The sequence below is a fragment of the Paroedura picta genome, chromosome 10 (genome assembly GCF_049243985.1).
Source record: "Paroedura picta isolate Pp20150507F chromosome 10, Ppicta_v3.0, whole genome shotgun sequence".
NCBI classification, from domain to species: domain Eukaryota; kingdom Metazoa; phylum Chordata; class Lepidosauria; order Squamata; family Gekkonidae; genus Paroedura; species Paroedura picta.
The window spans coordinates 85,496,089-85,513,962 of NC_135378.1; the positions used below are offsets into that span (position 1 = coordinate 85,496,089).

Genomic DNA, 17,874 nt, shown 5'->3' on the forward strand with positions numbered 1-17,874 from the left:
CGTCTTGTCTTGTGGATTTTATGTCTCAATATCCGGAAGAAGTTCCTGACAGTCAGAGCGGTTCCTCAGTGGAACAGGCTTCCTCGGGAGGTGGTGGGTTCTCCATCTTTGGAGATTTTTAAACAGAGGCTGTAGAGCCATCTAACGGAGAGGCTGATTCTGTGAAGGCTCAAGGGGGTGGCAGGTGACAGTGGATGAGCGATAGGGATGTGATTGGACTGCAAAATGCAGGGGGTTGGACTAGATGACACAGGAGGGCCCTTATGATTCTATGATTCTATAACAATATTCTATTCTATAATATTCTATAACAATAGAAGCAATACTCCAAAGTATACCAAAGCAAATATTTCTTGCAGTATGGGGGCTGCCCCCATAGACCAGGGGTGGCCAAACTGTAGCTCTCCAGATATCCATGGACTACAGTTCCCATGAGCCCCTGACAGCATGCCACTTCTGCCATAGGCCTAATTAAATCATGTGATGGTGTCTTACACTCAATCAGACACCTGGGCCTTCAGTCAATATTGCCTCCTCAGACTGGCAGCTGCTCTCCAGGCTCTCAGCAGAGGTCCTCCCCATCACCCACTGCCTGATCCATATAACTGGAAATGCCGGGGATTGAACCTGGGGCGTGGAGGAGCACCTTGTGTGACCCTCTGAGCTCCTTGAAGGGAGGGCTGGGTTAAACCGAAACAGGCAAAATCTGGAATTTTGCACACTGCTGATTCCCAAACGGGTTACTTGAGCCAGCTTTGTTGGCCTGGGGAGTGATGCTGGAGGACGTGGCTCCCCTTTGTCCCCACCGAGGAGAACCGTTCATAACTACTTACCGAACAAAGCCCAAAAGAGCCATTACGGAAGTTCGGGTCAGGAAAAAACCAGCCGCCGTCGCTCCTGAGAGATTGGCCTATTATTGATTGACTCCTTACTTCCCCGTGAAGTTCCTCAGCCGATTTCTGCAGATAATTTACCAGGGATGTGGGGAGATTAGTCTCTCGCCATTAATCTTGCCTCCCCATGACGTTCAAATATAAATTAACTCCTGGGGAGGGGAGGGGAGGGGAGGGGAGAGGGAAGCGGTGCAGGGTCCCGATTAAGAAATCCGTGTCTCAGGATGGGGGGGGGGCATGCAGAATTCATTTCCCTCCGACTTGGGGAGAGCTTCTGATGGGTCATACTTGGCTGCGTGGGGGCACTTAAGGCGGTGGCAGCAGCGGGACTGTCGGAGTAGCCTCGTAATGAAGAGAGAGCTGAAATGAGCCCTTTGGAGGCAGGGATGATGGCTCCTTGTCTCCTCCTGGGCCCCTGCCCAAGCACACCTTCCCTCTCGGGCCTGGGGCTGCCAAATCTAGGTTGGGGGAGACATGGAGACTTGGGGGCAGAGCCGGGAGAGGGCAGGGTTTGGGGAGGGGGAGGACTTCAGTGGAGTATATTGCGATTCCGTCCACCTACTAAGCTTCCATTTCTCCAGGGGAGGGGAGATGATCTCTGTTGCCTGGAGATGAGCTGTAATTTCGGGGGATCCCCAGGGCCAACTTGGAGGCTGGCAGGCCTACTCAGGTCTTTTGCTCCACCTCCGGTCTAGCTTGCTTTTGCTGTCTCCCTCGAAAGTACTCAGCGTCCCCTCCTGCCCTTCCTGTCCTCTCTTCTTTTGGACTTTTTGACTTTAAAAGAATCCTAGAGTGGGAAGGGGCCATAACACAGGGCTTCCTGGCAGGCAGAAATTCAATTAGGGATGCCAATGCCCAGGTGGGACTTAGGCTCATGGAATCCTAGAGTGGGAAGGGGCCTCCTGCAAGTGGAAACCTTTCAGATACTTCAAGGGAGCCATCCTGTTCCCCAGGCTGAACATTCCCATGTCCCTCTGCCTTCTTCACAGGGCTTGATCCCCAAACCCCAGGTCCTCCTCCTCGCTCTCCTCTGCACCCTCTGCATTTCTCCACCTCCTTTTTGAGCGAGGCCTCCAGAACTGGACCCGGGACTCCAGGTGGGGTCTGACTAACAACGCAGTATCCAGTGGGACTGTGACATTTTGCCGTTTCGATGCAATGCCTCTGTCAATACAGCCCATGACTGCCTTGGCCTTCTTTGCCGCCACATCACGCTGCCTGCTCCTATTTAGCTTCCAGTCCACGAGGACCCCAAGGTCTCCTTCAAACCCAGCTGTGCTTCCAGTCCGGCACTGCGCCTTCTGCCTTGTAGCTCCTCCCATTCTTCTACGCCAGGGGTTGTCAAACTGCGGCCCTCCAGATGTCCATGGACTACAATTCCCAGGAGCCCCTGCCAGCGAATGCTGGCAGGGGCTCCTGGGAATTGTAGTCCATGGACATCTGGAGGGCCGCAGTTTGACTACCCCTGTTCTACGCTGTTCCTGCAGCTCTGGTGCCAGGGGAGGTGAGCTGGCCAGCAGATGACTCTCTGTTGCCAACTCAGGGCCCTTCTCCTGGAGCCTGGCTGCTGACCCGTTCCTGGCTCTCACCAGACAGCCTCCTCCTGCCGTGTCTCTGTCACCAGCTGAATGGTGAGGTATAAAAACCAACTCTGCTGCTGCTGCTGCTCCCTGGTCCTTTTGATGGGAGATGCCGGGGATTGAACCAGGGACCTTCTGCATGCCAAGCGGAAGCTCTGCCCTGGAGCCACGGCCCCTCTCTGCCATGCTCGCCTTCCCCAGCAGACTCTGAAGCAGATGCTGTGCCAGGGACGTGTGTGTTTGAATGCCTGGAACCGGCTGGCGGCCCAGCGGGGAGGCTGCAGCAACGTCCTTTGGCTTGAGGGGAATGGATTATTATCCAGACGTATTCATGAAAGGCCTCTCTGATGCCCAGAAGCAAAGCAAAGCAAAGGAGGGAGGGGGGATGGAAAAATTAAACCTGATTCTCTGGGCCCAACAAACCTTTGGTTAAGAGCACCAAAGATGCATGATGCTGTGCATGCACTTGTGTGCTCTGCGCTCCCTTTGGGGTTTCCTCCAGCATGCAGATAGGGTTGCCAACCTCCAGGGAGGGGCTTGGTGAATGACAAGTGGTCTGCTGAAGACAGAGGTCAGTGATCTACTCCCCTGGAGAAAACTACAGCTTTGGAGGGTGGATTCCAGATTCTGCACAGGTGGCCAAACTGGGGCTCTCCAGATACCCATGGAGTACAGTCCCTGTGAGTCATAGAATCATAGAATCATAGAGTTGGAAGGGGCCATACAGGCCATCTAGTCCAACCCCCTGCTCTACGCAGGATTAGCCCTAAGCATCCTAAAGTATCCAAGAAAAGTGTGTATCCAACCTTTGCTTGAAGTCCACCGCATTCACTTGCAAGTCCCTGCCAGGACAGTGGCCACCGCTGCCTCGAGTGTCCGCCTCTCTAAATGCCATCTTCCCAAGGCTCCTCTCCAGGAATCTGTAAACTCAGAATTGCTAGCATCACACAGGAAGTGACATCATCAAACCAGCAATGTCCAGGTGACGTTCTTGTATCTGGGCAAATTTGGGCAAAATCTCTTTGGTGAAATTGGCTTTGACCATAGAATTTTTGCCGGACGTAGCTGGTGCGATGATGTCACTTCCTGTGCCATGTCCACAACGAGGCCCTGGCCTGTCTCTTTCTCCAGATAATTCCCCCTGACAGCCAGCTAATGGGCAGCTGGGGGGCAGGATCTATAGACAAGGGACCCCCACCTCCACCAAGAATAATTGTTTTTTTAATACCCCAACGTGTCCCAAAGCAACTTACAATCGCCTTCCCTTCCTCTCCGTACAACAGACACCCTGGACGTCAGTGGGACTGAGAGATCTCTGAGAGAACTGTTCTGTCAGAACGGCACTAAGAGAACTGTGACTGGTTCAAGGTCTCCCAGCTGGCTGCATGTGAAGGAGGAATGGGGAATCTAACCTGGTTCTCCTGATTAGAGTCTGCCACAATTTGGCCTCTACACCAAGCTAGCAGGAAGTGGTCTAGCAAATTCTGTCCCCTGGGACTGGGGTTTGCCCCATTTTGCTTTAAATCGTGATCGCAGAACCAAATCTTCGCCGCTCTCTCCTCTCAAAGACGTTGGCCTGGTGCAGAAAGCTGCACTGGCGCTTCGTACCACTGGAGGATGCTGTGCAATGATGCAGTCTTGGTTTTAAAAAAGGGAAACCGGGCTGGGTTTATGGTCTACAAGGACTCCTCAGTAGCCCCCGCTCTGTCCTGGCCACCTCCCTCACCTCAAGCCAGTTTCAACACCGGCCTGGGGGAATGAGGACCATTTGGGGAGGACTGAGCGCCCTTCTTTCCTGCCGCCTTTCCGTTCTGCCGGGACACAAGGAGGGCCTGTGCTGCAAACCCACAACGGAGCCCTCGGGGGGCCTGGCCACAATGCGGGTCTCAGGCCAGAGCGAGAGTCCAGATGTTCCCATCACCCCGGAGAATTCTCCCCTCCCGATCTGGGGAAGAAATATTTTCCTGGCCCGTCGGCTGCCTCCTCTCCACAGATCTCTCACTCTCATTTTAATGAGCTGCACCGAAATTTCCTTTTTCTCCTCCGTAGAGAAAAAGCGCTTTGAACTGTCTTCCCGCCACGGCTAATTCCGCCGCGTTCCGCCCTTCGGCAAGCATCATCCGTCTCGCTGCCAAGGAAGCAGGACAACACTTTAATAACTCAAAAACAAGGCCCACGTTTGCCCGTTTCTAAGCGGAGGGTTTGTTGCTCAGTTGCTGGAGCAGAGTTCCAATTTCCAGGATGTGTTTTCCTTTGAAGGGTCTTGGATAGAACTGAGGTCCAAACTGGGCCTTTGGGGGGAAAGGAATTGGAGAGGGGCTGGTGGTGGCTGGAGATCCCCTAGACCAGGGGTAGTCAACCTGTGGTCCTCCAGATGTCCATGGACTCCAATTCTCATGAGCCTCTGCCAGCGTAGGCCTGCAAGGGCTCGTGGGAATTGTAGTCCATGAACATCTGGAGGACCACAGGTTGACTACCCCTGCCCTAGACAACGGCGACTCTGAAGAAGTCAAACACAGTCCTAAGTAAAATTGTCTTTTGCTGTCCCCTAGAGAGGGCAAGAGAGGGCCAGGGGTAGCTCTGTAGGTAGTGGACAATCCCCAAAACACAACAAAGGGGAAAACAGAATCTGTCCAATGGCTTAATCAAAATTTAAGAGTCTCTGTTATCTCTTTATTATTATAATTTCCACCAGGCAGAGTGCAGGTGGAAATTATTTATGTATTGTATATTTTATAATAATAAAGAGATAGTAATAATAAAGCAGAGGTTCCCAAATTTAGGAAGCCCCTCTGGCTTCCAAGCCACATCCCTAGTCCCCCCCCACCCCCATATGAGCACATACCTCCTTCCCGGTGAACTGAAAATTCATAACACACTACATGGCCTATGCTTCTTTTTCGGTTGTTTGCAGCAGCCATATTTTAGTCTGGAATAAATATATATGCGTTCTTTGTAAAAGTCCTTTGTAAAAACCACTTTGGGGAGAAAGAGAGACGAAGGGACAGAGGGAGAGAAGCAAGCAATTGAAAATCCCCTGGCCGGGAGTAAGCAGAAGGTGGCTTTTCCAGAGTTCCAAAAATGGAAACTTTAGGGGAAAGGGTGCCAACCCTGCGTTAAGAAATTCCTGGAGATCTGGGAGGGAGCCTGGGAAGGACAGTGTCTGAGGAGGGGGAGGAGACAATTTCTGTTGTCGGAGCTCAGTTGTTAAAGCAGGGGCTTCACCACCTGCAAGTTGATCCCCCAAGAGAGGAAAGGGCAGTCGAACTGAGAGCGGGTGAAGCCACTTGCCCCCTTCGTAGGGGCCGTAATTAGCCTCGCTGGCCTCCTCTGTCTCCTTCGCCCAGGACACCTGACTTCCTAGGGATTGTGCAGCTGCCAAGGACGAGAGCCGATCTGCAGGCAATCAGACCAAATTCTCCCATCTCGCTTTTATTGTGCATATATTGTGCATTCAAGATGCACTCAAAGCAAATTATGGACTGTAAATGCACCGGCACTCCAAATAATGGGGAGCCATTAATTTGCGTGCCTCTTACCTGACTCACCTTAGCCGCCAGCTGGCGACAAAAGGAGCCCTGCCTTTGACTCCACTTGGCAAGAGGCATCTTTGAAGCAACCCCGGTTGAAGAACATGTTCTGCAGTGACCGTTCTGACCTTCTGCGCCTGTTGGTGTTCGACTAGTCAGAAAGCCATCACAACAGAAGAACGCTACACAATCTGGCGCACAAGCTTGGTGGTTGCCAAGGGGACCTGAGCTCACAGGGGATTCGTTTCCTCTGGCTGTCGCACTGGATTTTCACTCCAGGTCAGGTTCTTCAGGACCCGGGAGAGCTCCCCAGAAAGGGAGAGGTTGACAGGTTGAGCAGACTGCCAAACTGGGCTTTCCGCTTTTAGAGAGCCAGGTCTAGAAGACTGCAGGGGTAGTTTCAGAAATGGGGGAAATCCCCCAGGGGCCCGGCTCCACTTGGGAAGCCGGTGCAAGGTGCATGGCTCTCCTTCCTCGCACACTTTAGTTCTGAGTTCAACGCGCTCCAGTTTAGTTTTAAAGAGCTGCCGGGCAGCTGCGGAAAGAGCAAGGCAGACCTGGTTCTTTAAAGTTTGACCTCTAATTTGGCCCTCATACTCAAAGCTCAGGCATTCCCCAAAGAGCACTTCAGCAAGCCTTTAAATCCCAGAGTCAGGAGGCAACATCAGGGGAAGGCCTCGGCCTCTAAGCCCTATTGTTGACCCTCCAGAGGAACTGGCTGGTCCCTGGATGAGGCAGGAGGTTGGGCTAAATGAACCTTCACTGGTCTGACCCAGCAGGGCTCTTCTGAGGGTCTTCTCAGGGGAAGGCCTCGGCCTCTCTGCCCTGTGGCTGGCCCTGCAGAGGAACTGGCTGGCCCCTGGGTGAGATAGGAGGCTGGACTGGAGGGACCCTCCCTGGTCTGACCCAGCAGGGCTCTTCTGAGGGTCTTCTCAGGGGAAGGCCTCGGCCTCTCTGCCCTGTGGCTGGCCCTGCAGAGGAACTGGCTGGCCCCTGGGTGAGACGGGAGGCTGGACTGGAGGGACCCTCCCTGGCCTGACCCAGCAGGGGTCTTCGGAGGGTCTTCTCAGGGGAAGGCCTCGGCCTCTCTGCCCTGTGGCTGGCCCTGCAGAGGAACTGGCTGGCCCCTGGGTGAGACGGGAGGCTGGACTGGAGGGACCCTCCCTGGCCTGACCCAGCAGGGCTCTTCTGAGGGTCTTCTCAGGGGAAGGACTCGGCCTCTCTACCCTGTGGCTGGCCCTGCAGAGGAACTGGCTGGCCCCTGGGTGAGACGGGAGGCTGGACTGGAGGGACCCTCCCTGGCCTGACCCAGCAGGGCTCTTCTGAGGGTCTTCTCAGGGGAAGGCCTCGGCCTCTCTGCCCTGTGGCTGGCCCTGCAGAGGAACTGGTTGGCCCCTGGGTGACACGGGAGGCTGGACTGGAGGGACCCTCCCTGGCCTGACCCAGCAGGGCTCTTCGGAGGGTCTTCTCAGGGGAAGGCCTCGCCCTCTCTGCCCTGTGGCTGGCCCTGCAGAGGACCTGGCTGGCCCCTGGGTGAGACGGGAGGCTGGACTGGAGGGACCCTCCCTGGCCTGACCCAGCAGGGCTCTTCTGAGGGTCTTCTCAGGGGAGGCCTCGGCCTCTAGGCCCTATTGTTGACCCTCCAGAGGAGGTTGCTTTGAGTCTGCATCTGTGCCTCATCCATGAGGGTAACTAATAGCTGCATACTTTCAAAATGCTCTGCAGCTGTTTCTCTGGAGGGACTCAGGACTTGACAAGTCCAGAAGTCCCAACACAAAGATGCGTGGAAGAACTCCCAGTTACTCCCTCCCAGCCCAAGCTGGTTTTGCCAAGTCCCAGTATAGCTTCTGCTGCAGGAAAGAGGAAGGTTTGTGGACTTAAAGGCTCATGCTGTGCTTGGCATCAGAGGCGCCAGAGGGCTGCCCTTGGCCCACGGCAAAGAGTCCTTTTTTCAGCACTGGCCCCAACCTTTCCTTTATCATCCGCGCAGGCCCTGAATGCCCCCGATGTGGCTTTTCAAACGGTGTAGGTGTGTCCCTTGCCAAAAGAGCAGCGCACTGTTAAAAAAGGAAAGTGGGTCAAGAGGGAAGCCCAGCAAAGGGGCTTCATCCATTAAAGTTGCTATAAGCCAGGCCTTTCCTCGTAAATCACCAAGCAAAACGGCTACCTCTCCCTTTCCCGTCACCCCGCACCAGCTCCCTGTTATATTCTGGGCTGCCAGTTTCAATTATTTGTGGCCGGAGGACCAGTCCAGGGCAGGCCCGTGCCCTCTGCCATCTGCCCGATTTCTCGACGCCGTTTCAGGACAGCAGGAACCCGCACCTGGCCCACATTTTGCACAGAAGTGTCACTTTACCGTTGCGCTGGCCGGACTCGTGAGCCAAATAATTTCCCCGTCTCTGAAAGCAGAGTCTCATTCAGCACGCAGGTGGGGATCTGCCTACTCTGCACTTCAAGGAGAAGGGGGCGGGGCGGAATCTAGCTGCATGCCCGTTTCTGTAACCTCAAAAAACAAAAGCGGCACGTGGAAAGAGGCCAGTTGGCGTGCACCGTTTGTGCACTGCTGGCCAGGAGGGAGGGTCGCGTGAACTTGGCAGAGCACTGATGCTGAGTTGCGTTTGCATGTGGTGATGTGGAAAGCACCCCACTCAGGGCACAGAACCCCCTTCTGGAAGAAAATATCTAGGTCTAGTTTGTGGGTCTTGGCAAGATACTCTCCAAAGGGCCCCACTGAGGGGTCTGCCCCCTTGTGCATTTCTGCACCACCCCTTTGACCCACTTAGAGAGGTCTGCTGCAGCCAGTGGCCATGGAGTGCACCATCCCCCCCCCCATGTCTCGGTCTCTCGTTTGGAGTCTGCTCTTCCCTTGGATTTGCTTCCACTTTCTTCAGGAGCTTTGGGGCCCACAGTTGGGTCTATTGGTGAAGTCCTCGGTGCTCTCTCTGTGCATTGCAAGAAATGGGGCTGTTCAGCATCTCTCCTTGGGACAGGAGGGGCAACCTAAGGATTGGCCAGGCCTAATATCAGTATCAAGAGCCTGCTACGCTCCAGACTCATAAGAACATAAGAGAAGCCATGTTGGATCAGGCCAATGGTCTCTCCAGCACTGTGTGTCACCCAATGGCCAAAGCCCAGGGGCCTTCATGAGGTCCACCAGTGGGACCAGATCTCCAGAAGACTGTATCAAAAAGACAGAGCCTCACTGCCCACAGGCAGTGTGATCCATCTATACCTTTGGGCTGGAAGCCACTCATGGACCTCTGCTCTTAAGAACATAACAGGAGCCATTTTGGATCAGGCCAGTGGCCCATCCAATATTTCTGGCCACTGCCATCAAGAGGTTCACCAGTGGGCCAGAACCCCCAAAGCGCTCCTACTGTGCCCCCACCAAGCACCACAAAGATGGAGAAGTGATGTTGGATCAGGCCATTGGCCCATCCAGTCCATCCAGTCAGTGGCTGAAACCCAGGTGTCATCAGGAGGTCCACCAGTGGGCCAGATCTCCAGAAGCCCCCCCCCCCACTCTTGCCCCCCAAGCACCAAGAATACAGAGCATCCCTGCATCAGGCAGTATGTCCCATCTAGACCTTGGGACTAAGAGCCACTCAGGGACCTCTGCAGATTCTCACTCTCTGCAACTGATAATTCCTGGAGATTTGGGGGTGGTGCCTGGAGAGGGGAGGGAGACCGGATCAGCTTTGTCATTTCCTCCCAGGAAACGGACCTCTGTCACCTTAAAATCTGCTGCAATTCCAGAAGAACTCGAGGTTCTTGGGTTGAGGTTAGCAATCCCAGGACTCACCCCAGTCAGTCAGTCAGAACCAGAAGGAAAATTGGGATCTGTAAAGGTAAAGGTAAAGGTAAAGGTATCCCCTGTGCAAGCACCGAGTCATGTCTGACCCTTGGGGTGACGCCCTCTAGCGTTTTCATGGCAGACTCAATACGGGGTGGTTTGCCAGTGCCTTCCCCAGTCATGACCGTTTACCCCCCAGCAAGCTGGGTACTCATTTTACCGGCCTCGGAAGGATGGAAGGCTGAGTCAACCTTGAGCCGGCTGCTGGGACTGAACTCCCAGCCTCATGGGCAGAGCTTTCAGACGGCTGCCTTACCACTCTGCGTCACAAGAGGCTCTATGGGATCTGTATGTTGTCATAAATAATGCAACAAATAAACCTGCAGGCCGAGTAAAATGCACTGGGGTGCAGCTATGGTCCTCTTCCTCCTCTCATCGATACTTAAAAATGCTTGAACAGGAGACCCAAAGGAGGCACGGTCAGTCAGGAGAAAATGCACATTTCCTTTATTCAGGTACGTTGTTGATGTTTTTTTTTTTAATACTGATACATACAGAAAGTACAGATTAGATCCCCAAAGTATAACCAACCCCCCTAAAAACCCACATACGATCGTTGAGCAGGTGCCCCCCCCCGGGGTCCGTGGTTTCTGTTTTATTGCAGAGATGGAGAACTTCGTGACATCCCTTGCTCTCTTTCCTGGACAAACCAGCCGGGGGCTCAGGCGGGGCTTTCTCGTCTCCGTGCTCTCCCCCCAGCCAGACCTGCAAGAGACCTGGGTGTCTGCACAGCTGAGGGCTGTGGCTTCTCCACCAGCCGAACCGACTACTTGTCTTGAAAGTAGGGATTTCTGACAATTCGATACCCAGTCCGTATCGCGAAAGATGTTGTCGTGGGGTGGCGAGGAAAGAGTGACTTTGAAAAAAGGCAGAAACACCCGCCTCTTGCTGATTTCTCTCTGGATCCGCTGTTTTGCGTGGGAAGGTCGACTTGCCAACTTCCAGATGGGCCCTGGAGAGCTCCTAGAATTTCATTTGATCTCCAGCGTATAGAGATTATTTCCACCAGGGGAAAATGATGGTTTTGCAGGGCGGGCGCTGTGGCATTGTATCCCCCTGGGGTGCCTCCCCAAACTCTGCCCTCCTTAGGATCCAGGCATATAATGCTACGGAGCCCCATCCGCTAAAGCTCCCGTTTCCCCCAGGGGAATGATCTCTGTTGTCTGGAGATCTCTTGTCTGAGGAAAATGGTTGCTTTGGGGGGGTGGGCTACACTGCACTGCACCCCAGGGAGCCCCCTCCCCAAACTCCACCCTCACCCCCCACCCCAAATTCCCAGGGATTTCCAAACCCAGAGTTGGATAGAGGAGAGTTGCCCTAGCAGGGGTAGTTTTCTGTTGCCCTAGCAGGGGTAGTCAAACTGCAGCCCTCCACTGGCAGGGGCTCATGGGAATTGTAGTCCATGGACATCTGGAGGGCCGCAGTTTGACTACCCCTGCCCTAGAGGGTCGGACCAGAAACCAAGGGGTTGAAATGAATTCTAAAGAATTTTCAGCTAAACATCCGGAAGAAGTTCCTGACAGTTAGAGCAGTTCCTCAGGAGGTGGTGGATTCTCCTTCCTTGGGAGTTTTTAAACAGAGGCTGGAGAGCCATCTGATGGAGAGGATGATTTTATGAACTTAGGCAGATGGTGAGTGGGAGGGCAGGAAGGGATGCGCCAGGGTTTGTCTCTTGTGGCCCTTCCTTGCATATCCAGGGAATTGCTGATCACCACTGTGGGATGGGAGGTGAATTCCCTCCAGGCCAGGAGATTCTTGGTGGAGGAATCACTTGGGCATGAAACTGGGGTCACTGTGGGGAGGCAGGTAGTTGTGAATTTCCTGCATTGTGCAGGGGGTTGGACTAGATGACTCTGGGGGTCCCTTCCAAATCCATGATTCCATGATTCTAACTCCAGTGAGACAATAAGGGCAGGGACCTTCAGCCCCCTGGCGCTCTTTTCAGCGTTCTGAGGCCATAGGGGAAAGCACGGGACAAATATCCATGTTTTATGATTCTGCAAATGGCAACCAGCCAAACGGGCTTACTGACTGGGTGGAAAGATGTCCCTCTGCTCCCTCCCCCCCCCCCCCAATTTGGACAGATTCCACAAGTTCGCCCACCCTGCTCCCAGTTCTTCTGGGTTTGGCTTTTCATTTTAAATTGTGAGTTTCTCACTGTCTCCGCTTGTAATAGAGAAATGTTTGTTGTGGGTTTTCCAGGATTTATGACTGTGGTCTGGGGTTTTTAGTCCTTGACACTTTGCCAGTAACTGTGGCAGGGATCGTCAGAGGTAGGACACGGCAAGATGGGAATCTCTCCACACCAGAGTGTGGCATCTTGCTGTGTCCTGCCTCTGAAGGTGACAGCCACAGTTACTGGCAAACGTCACACCCTAAAGCAGGGGTAGTCAAACTGCGGCCCTCCAGATGTCCATGGACCACAATTCCCAGAAGCCCCTGCCAGCGAATGCTGGCAGGGGCTCCTGGGAATTGTAGTCCATGGACATCTGGAGGGCCGCAGTTTGACTACCCCTGCCCTAAAGCATCAAAAAGGGGTAAAACCTTAACCCAAGCCAGGAGCCAAAAAAGGTTGACAAAAAGGGAAATATCTGTAGGCCTTAGGCGCTCTACAATATGATGTAATAAAAACACCAGCATTTCTTAAGAATACAATACGAGTTAAAAGCACCCCAAGGATTTATACATATCCTCAGATAAAGCCGAGAAAATCCACAATTTTGGATTGCCTGCGACAATCCGTTCAACCGAGAACACCAGCTTGGGAAAGCTTTTTGCCTTCTGCTGGGATCAGTGGGGGCTGACGGGACTCGAACACGCGGATTTACTCCGGGATGCTAAATCTGGAAATAGAAGGGGAAAAAGGGGTTTAAAAAAAAAAATAAAGAAAAGGAGGAGAGCTGTCCGAATGAATGCCCCCCCCCTCCCCAAATCTCCCTGTAGGCTTTTGAGACGGGTCTCAGATAATGAAAAGGAGAGGGGAGATATTATTGGAGGATACGCAGCTTCTGGCGTGCCGCATTCATGGAATAATGGCCCAATCATGCCAATTATATGCAGCTGAAATTGTGCCACATGGCTGCAGCCCTCTGACTCCTGGAGATGCGTGCCCCTCTTCTTTACGTCATCGGAAGACAATTCTTCACTGTAGTGAGAGTCAGCATCTAATCGGGAAGCTCTGTCCCATTTCCCAGAGCTTGGGTTTTAGTGGCCCTATAGATATGGGGAGCAGGTTTCCTAAATTCCAATTCTGTAGCATCTCAGAGACCGACAAGAGTTTGGGGGTGTCAGCTTTTGAGATGGCATGCTGGGCACATTTAAAAGGATCGTTTAAAAACTGTGGTTCTCAACCTTCCTGATGCCGCAATCCTTTAAGACAGTTCCTCATGTTTTGGTGACCCCAACCATAAAACTATGCAAGTGTTCTTTCACAGAAATTAAACCAAAACTGACCAATGGTATAAAGATCCATTGTTCGTGAGTGTATATAAATTCATTTTTTTCCGGGGTTTCTCAGTGTCCCACCCACGCTGCTCTGGACAGACGAACACTCTATCACGATCTACCCCGTAAGGCTGTTGTGTAGATGGCACCCCCCCAGGCAAGCTGCTCGCCCTGCCATGACCCCTGTGAAAGGGTCATTTGACCCCCAAAGGGTCCCAATCCCCGGTTGAGAACCACTGGTTTAAAAAGACCAGCTCTAAGCAGGGGACAGGTGGGATAGAATCACAGAATCACAGAATCACAGAATCATAGAGTTGGAAGGGGCCATAGAGGCCATCTAGTCCAACCCCCTGCTCAACGCAGGATCAGCCCTAAGCATCCTAAAGCATCCAAGAAAAGTGTGTATCCAACCTTTGCTTGAAGACTGCCAGTGAGGGGGAGCTCACCACCTCCTTAGGCAGCCTATTCTGTTCTTCTTTGATGATTTGGTAGAAGATGCTTTCCACCAATGTGGACCTCTCTGCCAAGATGCCCAAGTACAGGAAATGATCCCTTTCTCAACTTTTTTACCCTTGAGAAATCCATGAAATAGTTGAGAAACCTCAGGAGGGGCACGACCGATCCTGCAGAAGATGGTTGGGAAGCAGAGCTGTGGACATGCCCACCCAGGGCCCCTCCCCTTCCCACCCCCTCCAGGCCTGTCATTGGCCGTTTTGGAGAGGGGAGGCGGGTCGACATGACCATCTATGGTCATATCACCTGATCAATGTTTAACAGATTTTTTAAAAAACATATGCAAATTAATTGATTCCCGCCCACTTGAGAAAACCCTTCCAGGGTCATCAAAAGAAAGCCTGACCTAGAGAAAGCCGTGCATTTGGGGTTGCAAATGCAGCCATGTTTGGCCCGATAGACCCCCTCCATGGTCCCTTATGGCTTGCACTTCTTGGACATAACCTTTGCCTACAACACTCTGGAAGAGGGATCCCCAACATGGCGCCATGGGGACCCACCACGTCCCCGCCTGGTGTTTTAAGGAAGTGGGTGGGGCTTTTGTGCAACAAGGCTTCTGATTGGCCACTGGAGATTGGGTTGGCTGTGCAGGATTTTTTTTAAATGTTGCTTTGGCTATAGCTGCCCCCGGTTGTAGCGAAATTCTGCACCCACACGATGCAAGCCCACCAGAACGATGAAACACAACCGCTATCACCACGTCCTGTTAGCTAATTCCATTGAAATTTAACATTTTTAAATGTTGTTTAAAAGTTTTAATGTTTTAGCTGATTTCTGGTCTGTGAACATATAAATAAACATGACTTGACTGGAGCGGGAACGCACACAAATGCTCTTCCCTTGAACACAACTTTGCTGGTCTTAAAGCTGCCCTTGGACAAACTTGGTTCTGCTGCTTCAAACCGAAACAAAGACCTGTTTTTTTTACTTCACCTCCCAAAGGAGTCCAAAGCAACTTAGAGAAGCACCTTTCCCTTCCTCTCCCCACAACAGACACCCTGTGGGGCTGAGAGAGCTTTAAGAGAATTGCTCTGTGAGAACAGCTCTGTGACTAGTCCAAGATCACCCAGCTGGCTGCACGTGGAGGAAGAGTGGGGAATCAAACCCGGTTCCCTAGATTAGAATCCGCTGCTCTTCACCGTGACACCACGCTGGCCCTCACATCCTGGATGCTGCTTAAGGGGGTTCGTGGGGGGGGGAGGGGGCAAAATTTGGACCTCATTATCAGCTGCTCCAGTGATGCATCTCCTGCCAATGTCATGATATTTTGGGTATTTGCATAAGTCTTCTCTGCAATTTCCCTCGAGAGGATGTCCTCTGCAATTTCTGGCTCCCCCCCCCCCCCAGTTTTTGCGCAGGTGTGTTGTGTGTGAATGCCCTTGGATTGGCACATGATATGGAAGAAGTCACTATTGCTCACTCAGAGCCCAGCAAGGACATCAGAGCGGGGTAGAATTTTAGGAACGCAGACACAAAACCCATTTTGAAAACCCTCCCATAAGCGAAAACCCCTCCACTCCCCGGCATAAACGGCGCATCCCGGACCATCGGCTTTTCATGGGCTTAAGGGGGCCAGATCCGAGGCTTGGATCATAGAGGAAGCGGCGAGCAAGGACTGGCCCAAATGCTCCAGATGCAGTTCATGGGGGCTGTAGCGTGTTTCCAGTCAAGGACTCAATGCAGATGAGTGCAAGGAAGGGCTGAACCTGCGTGTTCAACGGAAGGTTGTTTGCTCTTGACCAGGGATAGTCACTGCGGCCCTCCAGATGTCCATGGATTACAGTTCCCAGACAAATCGGTCTTATACTTATCGATAGACTGGCAGCAGTGCTTCAAGGTTTTAGATAGAAGTCTTTCCTATCACCTCCAACCTGGTCCTTGTAGGACGAGATGCTGGGGATTGAACCTGGGACCTTCTGTAGGCCAAGCAGAAGTTTATCCATTGAGCTCCTCTCTACGGCTCTCCAGGGTCCCATGCTGAGGTCTTTCCCATCCCCTCCAGCCTGGTCCTTTCAATTGGAGATGCCGGGGATTGAACCTGGGACCTTCTGCATGCCAAGCAGAGGCTCTTCCCCTGAGCCACAGTCCTTCCTTTCATTGGTGGCATTTCACATATTTGCCTTAGAATCAGTAAGTGATGGCCACAAGCGTGTGAACCAGATTCTGGAGGAGAAACACTATCGTTTAGTGCAGCGTGTGTTTCTCTGCTGGTGTTTAAGTGGATGAAATGTGACAGTTCACATCCGGAACCTGGATCCTTGAAGCGGACACCTTGATTTTCTGTTCTGCCTTTTCTTTTCCGTGCTGAATTAGGTGGGTGGTAAGCCTGAAAGGTGTCCTAAAACTATTTGGGTGGGTGCCACATGATCACTGAAGGTGGCTCAAGGAAGGTTGCTGAGATGACAACACAGTTGGCCAACACATGTCTCCAGATGACTACACTGCGGGGAGGGTAGCTTGACTTGGAAATGTAGCCAGCTGTGTGGTATGGTGGGTGGGTGTGAATAAACTGATCCCCCCCTCCTCTTCTGGCTGTGTTCCCACCTTTGGAGAGGTACTGCTAGAACCATCTCAGGTATCACATGAGAGGCATCTCTAGAACCATCTCTCACGCCATGGTGGCTGAGGGGAACCTCCACATTCAGAGGCAGTCAACCTCTGAATTCCAGAGCAAGGAAGCAACATCAGAGGAAAGTCTCAGCCTCTATGCCCTGTTGCTGGTTGTCCAGAGGAACTGGGTGGCCACTGTTTGAGACAGGAGACTGGACTGGATAAACCAATGGTCTGACACAGCAGGGCTCTTCCAATGTTCTTATGAAGGCCTCGGCCTCTCTGCCCTGTTGCTGGCCCTGCAGAGGAACAGACCAGGGTGACCGCCTTGCCGACATGAAAACGTGAAGCAAATGTGGATTAGTCCGTGATGGGCCTGATCCGTGTCTCTTCCCCACGATGAACGCCCACTTGCTCGCCCAGGAAGGTGTCGGTGAGCCAGTGGATGAAATGAGCTTTCTCTTTTTCTCCTGTTTGTCTCTGTAGAATGCCAAAGAAGGGGAAGAGAGGCAGGCACGACCTTTTGCCTCTCCTTCCCAAATTGTAAAGAAACAAAGAGAAGTGCAGTCAGGGCTCTCTCTCTCTCTCTCTCTCTCTCTCGAGTGGGACGGCTCCTGTTCACATGGAGGCCAGGAGCAAGACTACGGTACACACAGAGCACTGTAGCACCAGCCAGTCGCTCGGGGCCGAAGCCATCACCACGTTAGAAGAATCAGACGCAAGATGGGTGGCACCTCCCAGAAGCTTCTCCTCGGCAGATACCTGGAAAGAGACAAGGACAAGATGGTGGCAACCAGGCTCCTAGGGGTCCCCAACCTTTCTTGAACCTTGCAGGCACCTTCGGAATTCAGGGTTGTGAAGCAGGCACAAAATGGCGGCTGTGGGAGGCAGAGCCCACTGCAAAATGGCCGCCACAGGAGGCGGAGCCACAGCCACACCTGCAGAGCAGGCCCCAGTGCAAGAGGAGTCATTTAAGAAAATACATGGGGAAAGGGAAGTGGGAGGGAGAACGGAAGCATACTGGGGCGGCCGCAGATCATGCTCAAGTGACATTGTTTTAATCTGCGCTGTCAATCAGGTCTCCATTGGCCAATCAGAAGCTGTGATGAGCAAGAAGTACATTTGGCCAAAGGGCTAAAGGGAGCCCAAAGGTGGTGGGGGCAGGAGAACGAAGGGAAGAGGGCGGAGGGGGAGGGAATTCCCCCCCCCCCCAGAAAAGAGGGAGATTCATGTAATACGGAGCAAAGTGTCTGTGTTATTGCCCACAAGACCCAGAAGTGGCGTCATAACATCCGGGACATGGGGAGCAGTGCTCCAACATTATGGTAGAAGCAACATTTACCCTGCGAGGTAGATGAGGCTGGGAGAGCTCTGACAGAACTGGCCTGTCCAAGGTCACCCAGTGGGCTGCATGAGGAGGAGCAGGGGGGGAATCAAACCCACTTCTCCAGATTAGAGGCCAGTGCTCTTAGTCACGACACCAAGGGGCTTTCAAGAAGAAGCGCTGGGGG

At 52.9% G+C, this 17,874-nt stretch overlaps 1 protein-coding gene across 1 annotated transcript in view; it reads right to left on the reverse strand.

The window, feature by feature from the left end:
* Positions 1-10,287: 10,287 nt before the first annotated feature.
* Positions 10,288-17,874, reverse strand: part of GFRA4 (GDNF family receptor alpha 4) — an 81,692-nt gene continuing 74,105 nt past the window's right edge. Inside the window, exon 8 of the mRNA XM_077301226.1 lies at positions 10,288-17,125. Coding sequence (XP_077157341.1) covers positions 16,982-17,125 — 144 coding nt within the window. The 3' untranslated portion in view covers positions 10,288-16,981. The remainder of the gene's footprint in view (positions 17,126-17,874) is intronic.